The 23,561-nt window shown below is 38.1% G+C and overlaps 1 protein-coding gene across 3 annotated transcripts in view; it reads right to left on the reverse strand.

Moving 5' to 3' along the window:
• Positions 1-23,561, reverse strand: part of LOC114668158 (probable ATP-dependent RNA helicase ddx6) — an 81,273-nt gene that overhangs the window by 43,583 nt on the left and 14,129 nt on the right. Inside the window, exons 1-4 of one of the 3 annotated variants that reach the window (XM_051920597.1) lie at positions 15,262-15,324; positions 10,145-10,251; positions 9,054-9,727; positions 1,352-1,415 (exon numbers count right to left, since the gene is read on the reverse strand). In XM_051920597.1, coding sequence (XP_051776557.1) covers positions 1,352-1,415; positions 9,054-9,262 — 273 coding nt within the window. In that variant the 5' untranslated portion in view covers positions 9,263-9,727; positions 10,145-10,251; positions 15,262-15,324. Of the gene's footprint in view, positions 1-1,351; positions 1,416-9,053; positions 9,728-10,144; positions 10,252-15,261; positions 15,325-23,561 lie in introns of those variants that run through there. The other 2 variants (XM_028823795.2, XM_028823794.2) reach the window with 2 other exon arrangements.

Consider the following 23,561-nt stretch of genomic DNA (forward strand, 5'->3'; position numbering starts at 1 on the left):
GCCACACTTTACATAATTGATCTTTTCCCCAAATAAGAAGTGGCATTCCACATGTACTTTGTCAGCATGCCTATGTCGGTCAAACACAGGAAGCTCTGCGGTCTATTTGTGACTTTACGCTGTAGGAAGATAAATATAGGTAAACAACATTTGATGTGGCCTTTATATAAGTAACATATAAATGTTTTTTATATAAAGGCCATTCAAAAAACAATTGCAAACAGAACTTCGCATGATACCGTGGCGAGCTTTGTAGGCCCTGAATGTGATAAGAGAATAAAACTGAATATTAAAAACAAACAAAAAAAAAAAAAAAACACACACACTAACCTTTACAAGTACCATAAATTTACACCGGCTGTTAAAAGCTCAAATCAAATGCATGTTTTTATTCTATGATAGTAACAATAAGAGCAGCTCACTACAAAAAATGGTAAATGCAGGAAGAACCCAGGATTGAACCCGAAACCTCATGATTATGAGACAGCAGTTCTTACCTCTGCACCAGTCAAGCAGTCATGTCAGCATCGTGCCTTATCTCAATTTCTTTTTCTTCGGTTATATTCTTGAATGAAAGCGCGCTTGTTTTGTTATACTTGTACCTTTTGTAAAAGTGTTTATTTAATATTTGGACTTCAGTCTTCACACATTATACACTTCATGTCAACATTTTGAAATTAGTACTATAACATGAAAAAGGTTTCTGTTTTAGTTATGTGTTCAACATTTCTTGCCTCGCATTTCCTGTCATCCTAAATTTACCCAGATCATTGTAGACACGGAACACACATGAAATGCATGTGTTCCAAATAACGATACATTATTTACCTTATACAATTCCAGGCACTGCACACCCAGGTAAAGCAGACTTGAGTTCTGAGAATTTTGCGACTCACTTCAGCTGTATTTGTGGGGGATGGGATAGCAGGCTGCTTGTGCTGATCGACACATTTGCAAAACAAAGACACTGATGAAGAGGAGCGAAGGAATTTAAGGTGGTCTGGCATTATGATTTTTTTTTTGCACTCTGTAGGGATTTTAGTGTTAAATGTAAAGAAATAATCAAAATACACTACAGACCACAGTGGTAAAACTATCTGGTTCACAAATTTTAATGTCAAAGTTATAAATTACTGTCATGTTAATTGATCAAGCAAATTCCTATTGAAATCAATTCCTAGATTTTCACATACATCATGAAAAAAATCTAAATGAATTGAGCTATGCATAACTAAACATATCAACAGATTAAACCAAATTTCAGAAATACATCTGGGATAATGCAATAAAGATTTCTCTCCTCATAAGAATCATCACAATCTATCAAAACGAAGAATGGCCTTAAACTTACTGATGTCTTAATCCTCATGTCCTTTGGAGGAAGCTGCAGAGCTTTCTTCCAGTCATCACCAAACCTATAAATAAAGCATAGTTAAAATATGCATACATATATACATACACTATATTATACAGGTACACACATTATAAATAAGGGCTGGGAATCTATTAAAAAAAATTAACTGCTTAATTGCATAATTATATTAATTTAATCGCAATGCAGTTATAAAATACATAAATCATGAAGTTGATGTACACTAAATCACAAAATAAACATAGAATCAACACAAAGGATTTTTTAAAAATTTAAAAGCATAGTTTAAACTTAAACAATGACCTGAACACTTTGAATACATTGCTAAAGACTGACTTAATTGAAATAAGCTTCTCTTAAATGGGCATTCATTAAAACTTGTGTTAAAACTCTGCAACCTTTTTTTTTTTTGGTAAAACTTGAGTTATTTGTATGGAATGTAATTTTACTAAAATTATAAAAAAAACTCTGCAGATGCTATCTTCAATTGCTCATTACCATCAATAACTTGATAATTATACTCTAAACCAGGGGTGTCAAACGTACGGCCCGCGGGCCAAAACCGGCCCACTAGGGGGTTCAATCCGGCCCACTGGATGAATTTTGAAAGTAAAAAAAATTAATAAAAGACACGAACTCGAAATCTGTAATAAAATGCAATTCCTAAATCATCCGCTAGGGTGTTAGTCAGATGAAAGAGGCGCACTGTGTTAGTCAAAGGGGAGGGGTGCACTGTTTTAATTAGAGTAAAAGAAGCAACAACTCTGCCACTCTATAGGCTTCCTTATTTTCTTCTCACCTTGTCACCCTTAATAGCCAAAATGTCTTTGTCAAAAAGGAGAAAAGTGGATACCGAGTGTAGGGTTTTCCAAGAGAAATGGACCACTTCCTATTTATTCACAGAGATAAATGGGAAACCTGTGTGCTTGGTGTGTAATCAACAAGTGTCGGTGCTCAAGGAATATAATATTCGGCGCCACTATGAGACTCATCATGGTGGAAAATACGACATCTTGCAAAGACGACTGAGGAGAGAGAAGATAAATGAATTGCTGGTGGGTCTGAGGAAACAGCAGTCAATTTTCACTTGGAGCCGAGAGGTCAGTGAAGCAGCAGTAAAAGTCACATACGTAATTGCTAACGAAATAGCATTAGCATCAAAGCCGTATTCCAACTGTGAGTTCGTTAAAAGATGCATGATGAAGGCTGCAGAACTCGTGTGTCCTGAGAAGCGACAAGCATTTGCCAACATTAGTCTGATGAGAATCACTATGGCAGAGAGGATATCAGAACTATCGGCTGATTTAGACAGGCAGTTGAAACACAAGGTCAAGTCATTTCTTGCATTTTCTGTTGCAATTGATGAGAGCACTGACATTACAGACGTTGCTCAACTGGCCATATTTATTCGTGGAGTTGATGAGACATTGACCATCACTGAGGAGTTCCTTGAGTTGGTGCCTATGAGTGACACCACAACAGCTGAGGATATTTTCGGCTTTGTGGTTGGCGCGCTGGACAGAGTCAGGGTGGACTGGTCCCGTGCCATCTGTAGCCATCAATGATCGGAAGAAAAGCAGGTGTTGTGACAAAATTCAGAGAGAAAGTACAAGCCGCGATGGAGATGGTTTCTGGACATTTCACTGTATTTTGCACCAGGAGGCATTGTGTTGCAAGTCGTTAAAAATGGATCACGTCATGGAGGTGGTTGTCCGAACTGTTAATTTCATCCGAGCCAGAGGCCTGAATCATCGTCAGTTTGACTGCCTTCTCAGTGACAATCACGTTATTAATACCCTGCCATGCCACACTGAAGTAAGATGGTTAGGCAGAGGTGCTATGCTGAGGCATTTCTTTGATCTACGCGAGGAAATCAGACAATTCATGGAGAAAAAAGGAAATCCAGTGATGGAATTACAATGTCAGAAATGGCTGCAGGACCTTGCCTTTCTGGTGGATATTACAGAGCATTTGAAAATTCTGAACAAAATGTTGCAAGGCCGCAAAAAAGTTGTCACACAGTTTTATGACAGCATATGTGCATTCAAGTTGAAGCTGACTTTGTGGGAGACACAGCTGTCAAGTGGTGACCCTGCACATTTCCCTTGCCTAAGAGAGGTATGTGCAATAGGTATTAATGCTGACATGAAACAGTACAAAGACAAGATTGCAGGATTGCTGTGTGAGTTTGAGAAACGGTTTCAGATCTTTGGTGAACTCGAGAAAGAATTTGCAGTTTTTCGCTCACCCTTCACAGTCAAAGCTTCTGATGTCCCTGTCGACATCCAACTAGAGATAATTGATTTGCACCTCTCCATCAGTGTCTTTTGTCCTGTAAATGTGTCGATAAGCAGCAAGCAGCCTGCTATCTCATCCCCCCACCGCCACACAGTTTTCTCAGCTCAAGTCTGTTTACCTGCGTGTCAGTTTCTTAGAGTTGTATAGAGTGAGAAGTCATGCAAAATGACACCTTTTATAAATACTATATAGTTATTTGGAACACATGTATTTCATGTGTGTTTCGTGTCTACAACAATCTATGTACAGTAAACACATCGTTAAAACAAACATTTTTCATGTTTTAGTAATAATTGACAAAATGTAGACATGAAGTGTATAATGTGTTAAGCCTGAATTCCAAATATCAAATAAACACTTTCACAAAAGGTACAAATATAACAGAACAAGTGCGCTTCTATTCAAGAATATAACTGCAGAAAAAGAACCCGCGTTAGGGTGCGACATTGACACATACAGTGCATCCAGAAAGTATTTAAAGCACATCACTTTTTCCACATTTTGTTATGTTATAGCCTTATTCCAAAATGGATTAAATTCATTTTTTTCCCCTCAGAATTCTACACACAACACCCCATAATGACAATGTGAAAAAAGTTTACTTGAGGTTTTTGCAAATTTATTAAAAATTAAAAAATTGAGAAAGCACATGTACATAAGTATTCACAGCCTTTGCCATGAATCTCAAAATTGAGCTCAGGTGAATCCTGTTTCCGCCTGGAGTTTGCCAAAAGGCACCTGAAAGACACTCAGACCATGAGAAAGAAAATTCTCTGGTCTGATGAGACAAAGATTGAACTCTTTGGTGTGAATGCCAGGCGTCACGTTTGGAGGAAACCAGGCACCATTCATCACCAGGCCAATACCATCCCTGGTGGTGGCAGCATCATGCTGTGGGGATGTTTTTCAGCGGCAGGAACTGGGAGACTAGTCAGAATAAAGGGAAAGATGACTGCAGCAATGTACAGAGACATCCTGGATGAAAACCTGCTCCAGAGCGCGCTTGACCTCAGACTGGGGCGACGGTTCATCTTTCAGCAGGACAATGACCCTTAACACACAGCCAAGATATCAAAGGAGTGGCTTCAGGACAACTCTGTCAATGTCCTTGAGTGGCCCAGCCAGAGCCCAGACTTGAATCCGATTGAACATCTCTAGAGAGATCTTAAAATGGCTGTGCACCGACGCTTCCCATCCAACCTGATGGAGCTTGAGAGGTGTTGCAAAGAGGAATGGGCGAAACTGGCCAAGGATAGGTGTGCCAAGCTTGTGGCATCATATTCAAGAAGACATGAGGCTGTAATTGCTGCCAAAGGTGCATCGACAAAGTATTGAGCAAAGGCTGTGAATACTTATGTACATGCGATTTCTCAGTTTTTTTATTTTTAATAAATGTGCAAAAACCTCAAGTAAACTTTTTTCACGTTGTCATTATGGGGTGTTGTGTGTAGAATTCTGAGGAAAAAAAATAATTTAACCCATTTTGGAATAAGGCTGTAACATAACAAAATGTGGAAAAAGTGATGCGCTGTGAATACTTTCCGGATGCACTATATTTGCTATGACCGCTTCGGTGGCGCAACGGTATCAACTGTTGACTGGTAATCAAAACTTCATGGGTTCGACCCCGGACGAGTCCATTTTGAGAAGTGAGCTGCTCTTATTCTTACTATTTTAGAATAAAAACATATATTTGATTTCAGTCTGTAACAGCCGGTGTAAATGTATGATACTTGTAAAGGTTAGCTTTGTTTTTTTTTGTATTCAGTTTTATTCTCTCAGTCGCGTTCACGATCCCCCCCCATCTGACAGTGCTGTTTTCACATAAAGACACGCTATAACTCAGATGATGACGACGGTTCTACATCGGAGCAAGAATGCACGTCGCACTTTTGCTATCACTGTACTTTGTATATGTACATGGGAAGCTCTGCAGTCTGCTTGTGACTTTACTTACTTACTTCCTACAGCGTAAATAACATTCAATCTGGCTCTTTTATACAAAGTACAGCGACGGCAGCTTCCACCTGCAGCTATAGACTCTTCAGTAAGCAAGTGGCTCTCCTCGCTACTACTTAGAGCTGGACAGTGTATGCGCATTCTCGTACCATTGCTTGCGTACTAAAGTGTCAGCAGGCACTTTTCTTGGCATTACACGCATTTTTTGAGCATGCCCGTGTCGATCAAACACAGGAAGCTCTGCGGTCTACTTGTGACTTTACGCTGTAGGAAGTAAGTAAATAAATTAAGGTAAATAACATTCGATCTGGCTTTTTTGCAAGTAACAGTGAAAAGTCAAGCAAAATGGCACTTTTTATTGGCTAACTAAAAATATTACAATATGCAAGCTTTCGAGGCAACTCAGGCCCCTTCTTCAGGCAAGATGTAAGTAACATAAATGTTAATGTTTTGGGCACATAAACCGTCCAGATCTAAACACTAGAGTGAAGAGTCTATAGCTGAAAGTGGAAGCTGCCGTCGCTGTACTTTGTATATAAGAGCCAGATTGAATTTTATTTACCTTTATTTATTTACTTACTTACTTCCTACAGCATAAAGTCACAAGTAGACTGCAGAGCTTCCCGTGTACATATACAAAGTACAGCGATGGCAAAAGTGCGACGTGCATTCTTGCTCCGATGTAGAACCGTCGTCATCATCTGAGTTCACCTCTGTTATAGCACGTGTTTATGTGAAAACAGCAGCGTCAGAGGGATGGGATCATGAACGTGACTGGGAGAATAAAACTGAATAAAAAAAAAATAAAAAAAACAAAGCTAACCTTTACAAGTATCATACATTTACACCAGCAGTTGCAGACTGAAATCAAATGTATGTTTTTATTCTAAAATAGTAAGAATAAGAGCAGCCCACTTCTCAAAACGGACTTGTCCGGGGTCGAACCTGTGAAGTTTTGATTACCAGTCAACAGCTGATACCGTTGCGCCACCGAAGCGGTCGTAGCAAATGCGTGTCAATGTCGCACCCTAACGCGGGTTCTTTTTCTGCAGTTATATTTTTGAATAGAAGCGCACTTGTTCTGCTATATTTGTACCTTTTGTGAAAGTGTTTATTTGATATTTGGAATTCAGGCTTAACACATTATACACTTCATGTCTACATTTTGTCAATTATTATTAAAACATGAAAAAAGTTTGTTTTAATGATGTGTTTACTGTACATAGATTGTTGTAGACGCGGAACACACATGAAATGCATGTTTTCCAAATAACGATATAGTATTTATAAAAGGTGTCATTTTGCTTGACTTCTCACTCTATACAACTCCAAGCAACTGACACGCAGGTAAACAGACTTGAGCTGAGAAAACTGTGTGGTGGTGGGGGATGTGATAGCAGGCTGCTTGCTGCTTATCGACACATTTACAGGACAAAAGACACTGATGAAGAGGTGCGAAGTGATTTAAGGTGGGACGGATCTACAAGTTTTTTCGTAGGCTCTGGTAATTCTAGTGTTAAATACAGAGGTACTAGAAACTTATCTATTAGTATTGCTCAGGGACCACCATAAACCCCCTTCCTCCCACTCCCCTGCACCTATGTTGGTATGTATAAATCAATTAAATGAATACCAGTACCACATACTGACATGTGGCAAGGTGTTGTGAAACGTGTGATTTTAAACTTTTAAATAACATTTTACTTCTCAAAATGTTTAAAGGTAAAGGTTTTAAAGGTATACAGTAAATACAGTACTGGATGTGAATGTAATTCTTTAGTTTCACACCTAACTTTTTTGTATTATTATTTTGCAATGTTTAAAAAAATCAAAAAAATAAACAAATTAAAAAATACATGAAAATGTCACCCTGATTAAAGCACCGTATGACAAGATCATCTCATTGCCGGCCCTGGATGCGATAATATTGTTAACACGGTATACAGGCCACATTAATCACCAAAATTAACACTGTACCTTTCCCAGGCCTAACATGTATACCTCATAGAACTCATTCATAACTCAATTTTATATGCAAGTCAAAGGTTGCATTGAAAATGTCCGTTAATGGAAAGATCAACAAAAATGCATAATGCTTTGTTTTCCAGCCCATGGAAAAGACACCAGTGATGCAGCAGATAGAAAAATTCTGTTCATCCCAAAACACTCAATCAATCACTCTAGTGTAGAATGCTGATTAAGGGAGACCATATGGCCTAGGATTCCAGGAATCTGACCGTATCTAACTTTGTATTTAACTTTCTCTTTTATAATTGATTGTGGAAACACCCCTTTTTGATTTTATCTTAAGGGATACCGATGAAAGGAGCTTTTCCTCCCCTCTGATGTCAACTGGCTATTGTTCAACAAATAATTAATGACATCCGGCACTATCTGACCATTTATTGTTAATAAGTTTCAACCTACTTTGTGTCTTTAATGTAATTGTTAAGTAATAGCACAGTTTGTTTTTGCATGAGAACTTATCACAGCACTCTGCATCTACACTCAGTGAAGAGGGATATATAAAACTAAACTGAGCTGATTTTTTTTTTTGTTTATTTTGTTTACAAAGAAACTTTTCAGGTTTATTAATAAAATGACAGTGAATCAACAATGCTATACTTTAAAACAAATATACAAAGTGTTTAAACTAAAATGAACCACAGGTATGTGCATTATATTGAACTTGCGCTTAAAAAAATCTGCGGTTTGAATAATTACCTTAGAGTTAGAAAAGTCTTAATGATAGCATGAAAACCCACTACTAACTAAAGACTGATCTCTCTTCCTCCCATTAGCTATACTCCCTGACATAGCATGGATGCAGGCATGCTTATGATGCTGGAAATTAGTTGGAGTCAGTTTCTTAAAACAGCCCATTGGTTGTTGAATATTACACAATGTTTGATGAGTCAATTTATGAGGCTCTGAAATTGTCATCGCCTGACAATTTCTAATGAAGATCCCTAACAAGACTAACACCTAACGAGCACCCAATGAGATAAGCCAGACCTGACTAACAACCAAAATTGTTCTAAAACCATACAGCCAAAAGGTCTGCATTTTTTCCTCCCTCTCTCTATTTCTTTTTCAGGTCATCACATAAATTTCAACTGTATCATTAACATTTTCAAAAAAATGCAATTGCTTTAGTTTGTTTGCTGCCAAAGTTGTGTTTACTATTTTTTTTTTTACTTTAGAAGTCAATGAAATTTGGCCAGGGTGTCCAAACCTTTGCTTAAAAGTGTACATTTTTATATACACGTACATAAACACACACAACTCTATATACATAATTACTTCTAAAATTAAGAATACAATTAAGCTAAAACACACTATACCAAAAGACACCCAAAAAAAATAAAGCAACTGTTTATGTACTTTAAATAGTTTTACTCTGTTGATCTAGGCTGGAATTTACCTGATTCCACTATTTTGTGGAGGCTGTGATACAGCAGGCGTCTGAGAAACATTCTGAACAATGTGAGTGTTTTTTGTTGACTGTGACCCAAATCCAGAAGACCCTGCCTGTGGAGTAATAGGCTTCTGCTGCTGTCCTCTTAACTGCCCATTCTGCTTGCGAAGTCCCATTACCATTGAAGGGGGGTTCTCAGTCCTGGCTGTAGCCATGATGAATAATTTTTACAATTCAGAGAAAATGTTACTTCTTCACAAGCAAATATGCTATGGGGCTTTTTTCCCCCCTTATTAAATGTTTCTTTGCGTACTTTGACCCTCTTCAGGAAGTTTTTCAAAAAATTAAAAACACCATATGTGTACGAATTGCAGGTACAATTATGTAAGAAGGTTCTTCTAAATGAAGAGAAATTGAATATTTGTATAAATATTACTAATTGCTTGTTTTCACTTCAGATGCAGCAGTCTACATGTGATAATGCCACAGTAAATCCTTTATAGTGCTAGCCCAGGCACTGTTCTTAACATTGACAGTTGTTGTATATATATTTTTTTGCTTTTAAATTCTCCCAGTCATTTATTGTACTCCATCTTAAAAGTTTCCAATTCATACGCTGTTAGTCAACATCAAACTCTTCCTTTCAGCTGTTGTTATTGTCAATTTGATGTACCAAATACCTAATAAAAAAGAAAAGACATTGTTTGTTTAGCATAAACAATTACAAAGACAGAAGTGGTGCTATAGAGAAGTACTATTCCTGTCTGATTTTTTGACATTACTGCATAATTTCACATCACATTTTACATGGATTTACGCCTGTCTTCTCATTTGCATTTACAGAGATGACAGCAAACGATTAACAGGCGAAAAGCAAAACACAAATATTCACATAACTTAAAAGTAAAACTTTAGATTCAGTTTTAAAAAATGCATCTTAAAAATAAAATTGATATTTTTTTCTAATAGATAAATGGTTAAACCAAACTTATGCACTGTATTTATGTAGACATGCTCCATGTTCAAAGTTCTTGCTATCACTGATCATTTTTGTTTATCAACACCTGTATACCACTAATGGTGGCCATAACACTCACTTTATTTAGTGATGGTGTTAAATATAACATTGGCCGTCACCAAGCAAGAAGATTCCCTATTTCTTCAGCACTACTCCGAGTCAGCTCCCATAATTCTGGATTTCTGTCTGGTAAAAAAATACAACATTTAATTGTACAGCTTAACTTTTAATTAGTCAGGACACTAAACTAGGACACTAAACTAGGAAGAGCAGGCTTCTCCTCAGATGCAACGAGCCCTTAAAAGAGGGTCTCTCTTTCTTTTTTCTGTTTAATTCCCAGATTTAGCGTCTTGCAGATTAGTTTGCTTTTGCTTTGTAGTCAGTTATTTTAAGATATTGTGAGCTGGGGGGCTAATCGCAACCTCAAGAGAATACAGACTTTCCTGGGAAAACATCTGAAAAACGTTGACAGACTACCTTCACATTGCTCCTTACATTACTGGCGGCTTTGTCACGTGATAAGCCTCTCGTGTGGTACTCCGCTTACTTAAATGCCTGTACGGGCACCTGTCAGTTTTGGAATTGATTTGTTTGTTTGTTTCTCTCTCTCTCTCTCTGACATTCTCTGCTCCTGGGGGAACTGTCATCTCTGACTTGTCATGGAGCACGTTTAAACTTTTGAAAAAGAGACAAATGTTTGTTTGCAGTGTTTGAATAAAATTCCTGTTTTCTACAACCGCCTGTGTTTCTGTGCAAATCTGTGACCCAAGCGTGATGACAATATGCAGTAGATGAAGCTACAGATGTAATAATGCACATTTTCAATCTGTAAACATTTAAGGTTTAGGAATCATTAGAAATAATTTACATAATTACAATTACAGGTACTGAAGACAACAACAACAACATTTATTTATATAGCACATTTTCATACAAAAAGTAGCTCAAAGTGCTTTACATAATGGAGAGAAGAAAAATAAAAGACAAAATAAGAAATTAAAATAAGACAACATAAACTCTTTTAGGGCGGATGTCGACTTTTGTCGACAGGAGGGGTTGGAGGCGAATGTCGACAAAAGTCGACATCCAGGGATAGAGGGCGACAATCAGCTGTTAATGGCGACAAATCTCACTGTCACGTCACAGGCATTCCCTCTGTGCTTGGAGGAATGCTAGACTCGTTGACTCGGCAAATAAACATTGCGTGTGCGTGAGTTGCGAAATGTAAACAAAGGCAAGATGGCACCGACATGTGAAAAGGCAGCGAAGCAAGTGCAGAAAAGAAAACACTCGGCAGGCGATGTTTTGCGCATTATCGCGGAGTCGGACTCTTGATTTTTCAGAATCGGACTTTATTGGCAGTGATCAGGAGATCGAGCAAGAGAGTTAGAAGCAGGCATCAGCTGATCAGACACCAGCCGATGCCGCGCCAGTGGATCTGCTGCCAGTTGAGTGCCTTCGCGCAGCCGATGCATCTACGGCAAGGTTCGCATGGGATAAATACACATACATTGATCCGTTGAGAGCCGATCTGGCTACCGGAGTTTACAAGACGGCATGGCTTGCTTTTGGACACGACAGATCACCAGCTGCTGTACTTCAGGCTGCTCTCTCCTGATGCTGCTTTTCAGCTACTGTCAGACGAGACAAACAGGTAGGCAGAGATTTTTTTTGAATCGCGGGCTGCGTTTGCATCGCATTCTCGTTTTTCAAAGTGGAAACCCACAACGAAAGACGAGATGAAGCGCGCTGTGGCATTACAAATAGAGATGGGACAGAACTGGTGATATAACTTCAGGGAGCATTGGTCCAAACATGTTTTGTCCCCTGGTGGCTTAGGTACGTGCTGCTGCAAAGTTTTATTCACTTCTGTAATAAACAGAAGCAAATCCCATGGGGTGAGCCAGGCTATAATGCCATACATAAAGTTCATAAAGTTTCAGAAGATGAAAAGAGGTGACAATACAGTTTTCATGCAGGCAGAAAACTTGGTGGCAGTGGCATGGAACGATGGCAAATGGGTGACTTGTCTCTCTACAGTACACACTAACAATATATGTTAGAAAATGCAGCAACAGACAATTGAAAAATAGGCATCAAAACAACACATATTGTAAGGAGTGCAATGTGGCAATGACTGAAATTGGCTGCTTTGAGCGAGATCAGACTTTGCTGTGTAAAATGTATGTGATATGAATGTGAAATCATAGAGTATGCAGGCTCATACAACATGCAAGACAGTAACATTTGTCAAAAGTAAATATTTTTTGTTGATTTGATATGTTAAACAATTGCTTTGTGTTCTTTTTTTAAAAATGTTAGTTTTTGAAAAAATATTCAGCCCTGGGAGAAAAGAAACAAAAAAAAAATTAGCCCTAAAAGAGTTAATTAACATAGAAAGGAGTAAGGTCCGATGGCCAGGGTGGACAGAAAAAACAAAAAAAAAACTCCAGAAGGCTGGAGAAAAAAATAAAATCTGTAGGGGTTCCAGGCCACGAGACCGCCCAGTCCCCTTTGGGCATTCTACCTAACATAAATGAAATAGTCCTCACCAGGGGCCTCATGCAGAACGCCGTGCGTAGAACTCACACTATAACATGGCGTAAGCACAAAAGCGGGAATGTGCATACGCACAGAAAAATCCAGATGCAGGAATCTGTACATACGTAAACTTCCACGTTCTTCCGCTACATAAATCCCGATCAGCATGAAAAGTAACGCACGTGCACGCGCCTTCTGTCCCGCCCCAACTCCTCCCAGAATTATGCCTCTTTGAATATGCAAATCGATATAAATAGCCTTCTGTGAAAAGACAATGGAAAAAGCATGGGGGAAAATAAGAATTTCAGCGAATACTGAGTGGAAGGAAAGGAAAAACGTACTATTTGTTGGTTTAACCAGTGGTATAATCAACAAAAGAAAATTGATCGAGTGACATAGTGTCGGAGAAACTTGAAAGCTCAAGTTCACAAAGTTGCACAGTGCCCGAAATAAAAAAGAAGTTGTCACATATCAAAGTCGGCGTGAAAAGGCGACTCGTAGTGGACCGTCTCAGTGTCATATGAAAGCTTATTAGGGTACAGAGAAAAAAAATAGGCACACAGTGGGGGAAAAAAAGCACGAAATGTCAACTTTAATCTCGAAATTTCCACTTTAATCACGTAGTTTATTTTGTCATTAAAGTAGAACATCATAAACTTCATCTTAAAATCGTTTATTTTACTAGTTTCTCAAATCCCATTGTAACTTAAGTACGACGTTAAATGCGTTGTTCTGTGTTTGATCTTCTATGTGCTCTGTGTGTGTGAATCACTACGTGCTTCCGTTCTTTCTCTTTCTCCGACAGGACATAGAATCCATTACATTCGTGATATTTCAGCTCTCTGAATAATTAAAATACTGAGATGTATACGTGATATCTTTTTCATGATGATAGGAATGAAAGCATGTTATTAAACATGGGAACACAGTGGCGCAGTGATTGTTCATATCTCACGCAAGAGGCTTGCTGCGCCATGCGCGACCTTCGATGAAATAATTTATTATAGAAGTACTGTCTCTTTCAAACGTACTAACCTCCAATTCCTGTCCTTACTTTTCTTTCTCCAAATACCCAATCGCCACACAATCAGCTCTGTAATAGACGTTAAGCCATCTGTAAGCTTAGAACGCCGATTCTTCAAAACTTTTAAGGAACATTGAAATATCTTCGCAGTACATGTTTAATTATTCTATCCGTCTATCCTTCCAGTGTCACGTCAGCACCAGCAATAATACAGCGCAAGTCAGGAGCTATCCGTGAACTAGCTAGCGCTGCGGCACCATGTCCTCACATGTTTAATTATTAACAATACTGATTATTTAAGTGAAGTTAAAGTTTTATCTGTATACTATAAGCAACATATTTCGCTGCATTTCATCTTAAAAATGATATCGTCATCATACACGCTTTATATAGTGGCGCAGGTTGTGCGATATTATAACTGTAGTGCAAGTTTACAGTGGGGTAATTGTACTTATAAGTACAAACAGTTGTACAAGGAGCACTTGATTGAGTGCATTTATAGTTCTTGGGATGAAACTGTTTCCGAAACGCGAGGTCCGTACAGGAATGGCTTTGACGCGTTTTGCCGTGGCTGAGGTAGTGTGTGCTTGAATCTGTATACCGGTAATTCTCTTTCCAATCAGCTGCTGCTGTGATTCCCCACTCAGATATAGTGATGTAAATACTCCGAGTGGTGCAGTGAGAGTAATATGGAAAAAGATGATCCGCTGTGGCAACCCTTAACGGGAGCAGCTGAAAGAAGAAGAAGATGCATTGAGAGTAACAATGCTAAAGCAGTTATGGTATTTGGAATACTATGGCTATTCCCTGGACCATTATATTGCTACAGGTTAATTACAATCAGATGCATTACACTAATAAACAATATGCAGTTAGTTTCAGTGTATTTATAAAGCCGCGTCAGGAATATGGGTCTAAGAAAGAAAGGGAAACCACACAGGAACAGTAGCACTGCTTTGACGCTGGGTGCCACCAGTCTGCAAAACCGAGCGGAGAAACTGTGTACGCCAGGGTATGAGGTACTGTGGAAAAGTGCGTGGCTTTACGCCAAGTTTAGGTTTTATACATCGCGATTTGAGCGTGGAAACGTTCATACACAACATTTCTGTGCGTACGCACCATTTATACATGAGGCCCCAGTACTTTTTGGCAGATATTATCTTTATGGAGAGCTACAACTTTTCCACAGGCAGCACTTCAGTCCCTTCACAACAACAAGCTGAATCTTAATGACATTTTAGCAGTGGTTACAGACAATGCATCATACTATCTGAAAGCATACCAGGAAGTTTTAAAAGGGGTTATGCCTAACAGTGTACATTCAACCTGCTTGTGTCATGTTATCAGTTTGGTGGGAGAGACCTGGCAGCATTATAAATACTTTAGTGAGGCTGCATTACTAGTGATGTGGGTAAAGTCTGCCTTCTTCAAGAAGCCTGCCAGGAACCCCTAAGGCAGAAAACACCAGGTGGAATAGCTGGTTCATATCAGTAGGGCACCTCGCTGAACACTACAAAAAGTTATTTCTGGCTAAGAACACATCAGCTCAGACTGTAACAAATATCCTATACCCTAAAAGTGAAGTTAACCTTCATCTCAGAAAGATGCATCAAACTAGTAACAGCTCTTACCATTCTGGAGAGAACTCACTGTCCTACTGCAGTCTCAGCATACAACATCATGGAGGATCTGGGTTTCTACTTGATGGATGGAACTGCAAGATAAGGTTCAGGGCCCTAATAAACCTGTAGTTGTGAACCACATTAATACGGAATGTTAAACCTTTAAATTAACATTTTATTTCATAAAAATATAAAGGCTGTGTATAAATTCAGTACTGAATATGTATGTAATTTTTTAGTTGCACACTTACTTTATTGTTTTGTAATGTAAAAAAAAAAAAAAAAATACATGAAAATGCCAACCTTGCTGAGGCCGTTGCTGGCCTTGGATGTGACAATATTTTTAATGCATTAAACAGGTCAAATGAATCTTAAAGATTAATGCATTAATTTTCCCAGGCCTATTAAATACATATATTGTGGCCAACACAGCAGCTGCAGCGAATTCCTGCTGTTCATCACCAGCATTTGCACACACAAATTCTGTAAAACAGTAATTCAATGAGAAACAAACTTCTTATACAATACCCTGTGCGAGATCAGCTTCAACTTTACCACATAACGCAATTGTTGCATGACGCTTACAACATTTAAAGGTGAGCCTTCACTTAAGCTTTTGCTCTCTCTCTCTCTCTCCTGTCCTCTCTTCTTCAGACTATATCCGGCTTAGCCAATTCTTCCCAACAGCAGAACTTGCTTGACAAGGAGGGATTTGCATTTTTTTAACCTGAAGAAGCAAAATAAAGCAGGACGATTGCCATGACGATTCTCATGTGCAGTGTGCTGAAGAAAAACTCGTATTTAGAAAAAAGCCTTGAGAATGTGCCTGCTAGTTCAATGATATTTTATTGGACTTGCTTTCCCATCTCTAGTGCAACTCTGTGACCCACGCTTGACAATATATTGTCACATAAACAATTAATTGATGTCAGTCATTAAACACTGCCCATATATATATATATATATATATATATATATATATATACACATATACACACACACGAGGGGGGACCCAAAAATAACTGGAATTTTGTTGTTGTTAGGTTGGTACTTGTAGTACGTGGTTGGGCCGCTAGGGCGATCTAGTTACACTACTCACAAATCAGTCTGCCAAGTGCCATCAGTCTGGAAGGTTGTGCTTGTGTTCAGTGAATTTTTTTGTAAAAGTAGGTTGCGCAACAGTGTGAGAAAGAAACGCCCTGATTTGTGGGAGTCGGGCGATTGGTTCTTTCATCATGACAACGCTCCATCTCACACTGCTCTCAGCATTCAGCAATTTTTGGCAAGAAACGGTATGACAACCCTGAACCACCCACCCTACTCACCGGATTTAGCTCCGTGTGATTTCTTTTTGTTCCCTCGGATGAAAAAAGACTTGAAAGGAAGGAGTTTTGCTGACGTTGAAGAGGTAAAACAAGAAACAACCAGAGCATTAATGGGCATTTCTTCAGACGAATTTAAAAAATGTTTCGAACAATGGAACAAACGGTTAGATAAGTGTATTCCGCCAATGGAGAGTACTTTGAAGGAGACTAATTGTAGTTTGTACAGAAAATTAAAGACGTTTTAAAAATATTTCCGGTCATTTTTGGGTCCCCCCTCATTAATATTATACAGTAATCCCTCCTCCATCGCGGGGGTTGCGTTCCAGAGCCACCCGCGAAATAGGAAAATCCGCGAAGTAGAAACCATATGTTTATATGGTTATTTTTAGAATGTCATGCTTGGGTCACAGATTTGCGCAGAAACACAGGAGGTTGTAGAGAGACAGGAACGTTATTCAAACACTGCAAACAAACATTTGTCTCTTTTTCAAAAGTTTAAACTGTGCTCCATGACAAGACAGAGATGACAGTTCTGTCTCACAATTAAAAGAATGCAAACATATCTTCCTTTTCAAAGGAGTGCAAAGCAAGCAGTCAAAAAAAAAATCAATACGGCTTTTTGGCTTTTAAGTATGCGAAGCACCGCCGGTACAAAGCTGTTGAAGGCGGCAGCTCACACCCCCTCCGTCAGGAGCAGGAAGACAGAGAGAGAGAGAGAGAGAGATAGAGAGAGACAGATAAAAAAAATCAATACGTGCCCTTTGAGCTTTTAAGTATGCGAAGCTCCGTGCAGCATGTCCTTCAGGAAACAGCTGCACACAGCCCCCCTGCTCACACCCCCCTACGTCAGCGCAAGAGAGAGAGAGAGAGAAAGTAAGTTGGGCAGCTTCTCAGCCATCTGCCAATAGCGTCCCTTGTATGAAATCAACTGGGCAAACCAACTGAGGAAGCATGTACCAGAAATTAAAAGACCCATTGTCCGCAGAAACCCGCGAAGCAGCGAAAAATCCGCGATATATATTTAAATATGCTTACATATAAAATCCGCGATGGAGTGAAGCCGCGAAAGGCGAAGCGCGATATAGCGAGGGATCACTGTATATATATATATATATATATATATATATATATATATATATATATATATATATATATATATGGGCTCTTCCCAGAATAAAAGACACATTCACATTTTCATGTCTTAATAAATTATTTGAAACACTTTTATAAAGATAAATAATTTATTAATGTGTTAATATTTATCATTTAGATATTTCTTTAGCTATATGTGAATCAGGCAGTCTGTCCTGCATCTCTGTTGCATTTAACCTCCTAACTGCATAATCTACATTTTCCTCAAAGTCATTCAGTTCGATGAAATTACGTCTTCGGTCATATCATATGCTCTCCAGAGTTTTCTTCAGTACCCAAGATTTGATGTACGTGTCAATGTTTATTGGGATTCCTAACTCTTTCATACACTTTTTGTGGTTAATCATCACCATGCCTTCCCACGTCTTAGTAAACATTATTATATTTCCTCCGATTTACATATTATAGCCAGCTGAGTTCAGAGTGGTGAGTACATTTTGAACAGTTAAAGTAGTGAAGTGGAGATTGAAGGGCAGACAACTGCAGAGTCAAACAAACTTTACTCGAGAAAAGGGGGGGGGGAGGGTGAAGACTATCACTGCAGACCTGAACAATTTTGCGATTTTAGTCACCTTTGAGACGCAAAACTCTATGGGTCTTCTAACTTGTCTAATTTACAATGAATAGTTGAGAAAAGAAATCAAATCTCAAACATCACCTTTTAACAAAGTGCAACATTTGCAAAAAAAAAATCATTCGCAGAAGAAAAAAGCGGTGACAGAATTAAAGGAAAATATGCAACAATCAAGTTTTGCTGTTTCTCGTTAAGACTGCAAATCATATAAATCCTTTCACAGATGGAGAATATATAAAAAGTGCTTTTTAATCTGGCAGAATATCTCTACTAACGTCAAAAATAAAGAAGATATTATTAAAAAATTAAAGACACTCTACTATCCACAAAATACTGTTCATGACAGAATTATTAAGATGGGTAAGAATGTGACAGATCAACAGATTAATGATATAAAATCACCATCTGTATTTTCTTTAGCATGTGACGAGTCGTAACATTAAGGAAATTGCACAAATTACCATTCTGAGACAGTATGTTTCCAATAAGGTCTACATGAAGAATTACTGGCTTTGATACCTCTTAAATGACAAACACGAGGTGACAATATCTCTGCAGCAATTCTTGAATTTTCAATTGTTGGGGAAATTGACATCAATAAATTGATATCTTTCGCTACAGATGGAGCGTCCAATAATGAGGGGTAAAAATAAAGGCTTTATTACCCTCTTCAAACAGAACTACTCTTGTTTGCAGAAGACTTGAACATACATATACAGTATATATATTACATATACATATATACACATACACACATACACATATATACACTATATTTAATGTATGTGCATTTTTAAGTCATTATTCTTCTGCTGAGTCAAGTTTCAGTTTATGTTAGTTTCAGGTCAAGTAAAATAATACTTTGGGCTGGAGCCAAGTCAAATCTGGGTAAAATGTTTTGACTCAATGAAGGGTTTCATTGTCAGCTTTCCAAAAAAAAAAAAAAAATTACAGTAAACGTTTTCCAGTGCTCACGCACAATCATCTGGGGTAGTCAGCATGAACACTGAACCAGACTATGGTATAAATGTAAAATTTTGATCTGGATTAAGCACAGTTTACATTTGAATATGTGAGAACCATTGACTATTCTGTTTTATAATTAAAGAAAAAACACTCATTTACTTGAGCTTTGGGATACTACCTTCCAAACTGATCATTTTTGCTGTATAAGGAAGCAATTAAAAGAAAATTTAACAAAATTAGTCAGCCTAAAGACTGTCACCTTGTATATAATCAATAAAACTAGTAGGTTCAAATCATAATATTAATGGTTAATCATTAACATTAACTTTACAGCTTCTTGTTAATTTCAGTGTATGTAACAGTATTTGTTTATCTTCATCCAAATCAATGAAGCCCCATTAACTCTGTTTAGTGCGAAAATAAATGCAAACGACTTAAGTGACTAGCACTGTAATATCACAACCTGGCAAGCAATTTATCCAACAATGACAACATGAAGTTGTCAGTGCTAGAAAACAGCAATTATAATCTGTCTCAATCTATTCGACAATGTTTTTCCAATGTTTAATGGTTTAGACTGGAGGTAAATTTGCTAGGTGCCTCTGGTTCTGGGAAAATGTGGAATTAAAAATGAAAATAATAAATTCTTTTCTTTAACTTGCATTCCAGCTTCAGGAATTACTTTAACCAATACCAATGTATACATCATAATCTAATATTAATAATAATACATTTTATTTATTTGTGGGCGCCTTTCTAAACACTCAAGAACACCGAACAATAGATAGAACAAAGATTATAAACAAAACTAAAATATAAAATATAAAATCAGACAGAGCAATTGTAATCAAAGAGAAAAAGCAGTCTTAAACAAATGAGTTTTAAGTTTAGATTTGAAAAGTGAAAATGATTCAACATTTCTAAGCTCAGATGGTAGTGAGTTCCAGAGCTGGGGAGCACAGCAACTGAATGCTCTGCTCCCCATAGTGGTAAGACAGATGAAGGAGACAGTCAAGTGGATGAAGGAAGAGGATCTAAGGGAACGGAAGGGAATGGCAACATGGAGGTGGTCAGACAGATATGGAGACGCAAGGTTGTGGATAGCTTTACATTTTGAATTGAATGCGGAACTTAATTGGAAGCCAGTGAAGCTGCTGCAAAACGGGAGTAATATGGTGAATAGAGGGGGTTCTAGTAATGATGCGGGCAGCTGAATTCTGGACCAGTTGAAGCTTATAAAGAGATTTGAGAGAAAGACCAAAGAGAAGGGAATTGCAATAATCCAGAGGAGAAGTGACAAGGCTATGAACAAGGATAGCAGTGGTGTGGGGAGTGAGGGAGGGGCGAATACGATTAATGTTACGCAAGTGGAAATATGTAGATTGGGACATGTTATTGATGTGGGACTGAAAGGATAAAGAACCATCAAGGATGACACCCAGTCTCTTAACCTGTGGGGAAGGGGAGACAGAGGAATTATCAATAACAAATGAAAAATGATCAGTTTTGGATAATGTTGATTTTATCAGTGTTGGATAATGTTGATTTTGTACCAATGAGGAGAACCTCAGTTTTGTCACTATTTAATTTAAGAAAATTAAATAGGATTTGATTTCTGCTATGCAATCAATAAGCAAGGAGGGTGGAAAGGAAACAGTAGGTTTGCTAGCAAGCTAGAGCTGGGTGTCATCAGCATAACAGTGGAAGCTAATGTTATATTTACGAAAAGATATTTCCAAGGGGAAGGAGGTAAATAATGAAAAGGAGGGAAAACCAGACTGGAACTGTTCGTACAGATTATTTTGAGATGAATGAGAATGAAGTTGAATAGCAACTATTTTTTCAAGAATTTTGGAAATGAAGAAAATGAGTGAGTTGGTGGGTGAAATTCAAATGAAGTACTGGAGGAATCTGTACCGAGAGACTGGTGAATCTTCTGGATTTTTTTATCAAAAAAGGACATAAGGGAATTGCAAAAATCAGTTGAGTAAAGGTGAGAAGGTAAAGAATCCGGGGACTGTGCAATATTATTAAGCAGTGAAAACAATGACTTTGTGTTGCATTCATTGGAAGAAATAATGTGAGTATAATAGTTAGATTTAGTTTGGGCAATACAGTCCTTGTAATAAAGTATATGGCTTTTGTACATCTCTTTGTGAATAAAGAGTCCAGTTTTTTATACAACCGTTCAAGTTGCCTGCCTTTGGCTTTCAAAAGCCGAAGTTCAGGCATGAACTAGGGAGCAGAAAAGGAGAAAGAAACAGATCTAGTTTTTAATGGAGCGAGAGAGTTAAGAATACCATTAACTCAAGTGTTATAGTGTGAGACCAGTTCTTCAGGAGTGGATAAATTATGAATGTTCATAAGGGAATCAATTCTAGAGGAAAGACAGTCTAAGTTAATAGTCTTAATATTACGGAAAGACACGAGACGGGAAAGCTTAGTATTGGAAAGTGCAAGTTTAACATTGAATGAAATAAGAAAATGATCAGTTATGGGGAGTTCATCTGCAGTACAATCAAGTGGGGTAACTCCAGAACAGCAAATCAAGTCCAAGATATGTCCTTTGGAATGAGTTGGAACATCAGTATGCTGCTGGAATACCCCTCTTGCTTCTCTCTTAGATCAGCTAGTCTCATTTGCTCAAGGATTTTACTGCTACTTTAAACCAAAAACTAGAAATGTTCTGCACTGTTATGGCTTCATTTCATATTGCACACTTGTGGGTCTCTAAAGGGCATGTCACATTACTCAACTTTTCCAGAGATTTTCAGTTGTAGCCTTCACTTACATAATCAGTGGCACAGTGCTGTGAAGCCCATCTCGTAATGTAACATGCCCACCACCTCAGTCCAACTAGTACATTACTTGCTCTGAAAAAAAATCAAACAAGTCCACTTTTTGCTTTAGTCATAGGAGCAGGCTTATGTGCATGTTAGCTAACAACCAATGACTGCTCATCTAGAAGTACAATGCTTAAGGGTCACTTCCATATCAAATCAACCAATGGCCCACTCACTTCGGACTCAAAAAATTCTGGAAAAATTAACAGGTATATCCATGTTAGTCAGGAGACATCTTGGAATTATTTTTTTTTTATGTAAGATTAATACTTTCCAAGACACAGCCAGTTTTACCAAGGGGGTTGGGGTTATGTGTCGATTTTATCCAGCCTCATTTTTTCAACAAATTCCACAAGTCCATAACTCAAGAACTAAACCACGAGCAGGCTCAGACTTTGCACGCTGGTACATTAATTGGTACAGCATGTGACAAAATTAGAACATTTGCTCCAGAAGACAATGCCTGGTTAAAGCATCGCCTTGCAAATTACCAAAATTTAATTTGAGTTTTTGGCTTAGCTATGTATAGGCCCTTAGAAACACATATTTGTAACCAACACAGACTTTTTTCCCCTCCTTATTCAGATTATTCAGATAACTATATAGGCTTTCTGAAAAAGCAATAAACAGAAAAGCAACTGTATCAGGGTTTGAACAGCAGACCTCTCAAATCCAAAAAATAATTTTGGATTTCATTTTCAGAGCACCCTAAAGGCATGTGGGAATGTGAAGATAATTTATCCTATGTTGCCCCTTCTTTCCAAAAACATAAACCTTACTTTTCTTATGCAAATCCTTCATGTTTATTTTCCATCCTAAACATAGGCCGAATGTGCCATGTGTCAATCAGTAAGTTATGAAAAATGTCAAACTTTTTACATATCAAATGATGATGTCCTAGCTCATGTTGCTGAACAGAGAATGCAATTCTCCATGGTTAAAACAGTAACTGGTACTTGAGAATACCACTATTATACCTCTACATAAGATAGCAAACACAAAGTCATCGGGTGTCTGGTGAAGACAGTCAACTGACTGTCCGAATATCCACCACTGAAGCTGAGATCCTGCCCTTTCACAAAAACACTCCTGGATGGATCAGATGTGTCCCTCACATTAGACCGTGTCCTATTGGTGGCAATATTTGGTGCACGAATGATGAAAAATGTTGGATTGGTGAGATTTGTGACAAAAGTGAAGTGGAATCAGACATCCCGATGTTTCATGCATCTAAACTAACCATGCACAGTCTTTCCATTGGCCACCTAGAGATGGTGCTTGTTGGGTGAGATAAAAGTGTGTCACTGCACTGCTTAGTGCACCTACAATGGTCAGTGAGAGGCAGTACCATCTTGACTTCAAAGACAATGATGCCCTACACCCTGCACTTTGATTAAAACAGAAATTAAATGGGTCACATTCCTGCTGCTGCAGTACAATGATGTGAAC

Source organism: Erpetoichthys calabaricus, chromosome 17, assembly GCF_900747795.2.
Source record: "Erpetoichthys calabaricus chromosome 17, fErpCal1.3, whole genome shotgun sequence".
Classification (NCBI taxonomy): Eukaryota; Metazoa; Chordata; class Cladistia; order Polypteriformes; family Polypteridae; genus Erpetoichthys; species Erpetoichthys calabaricus.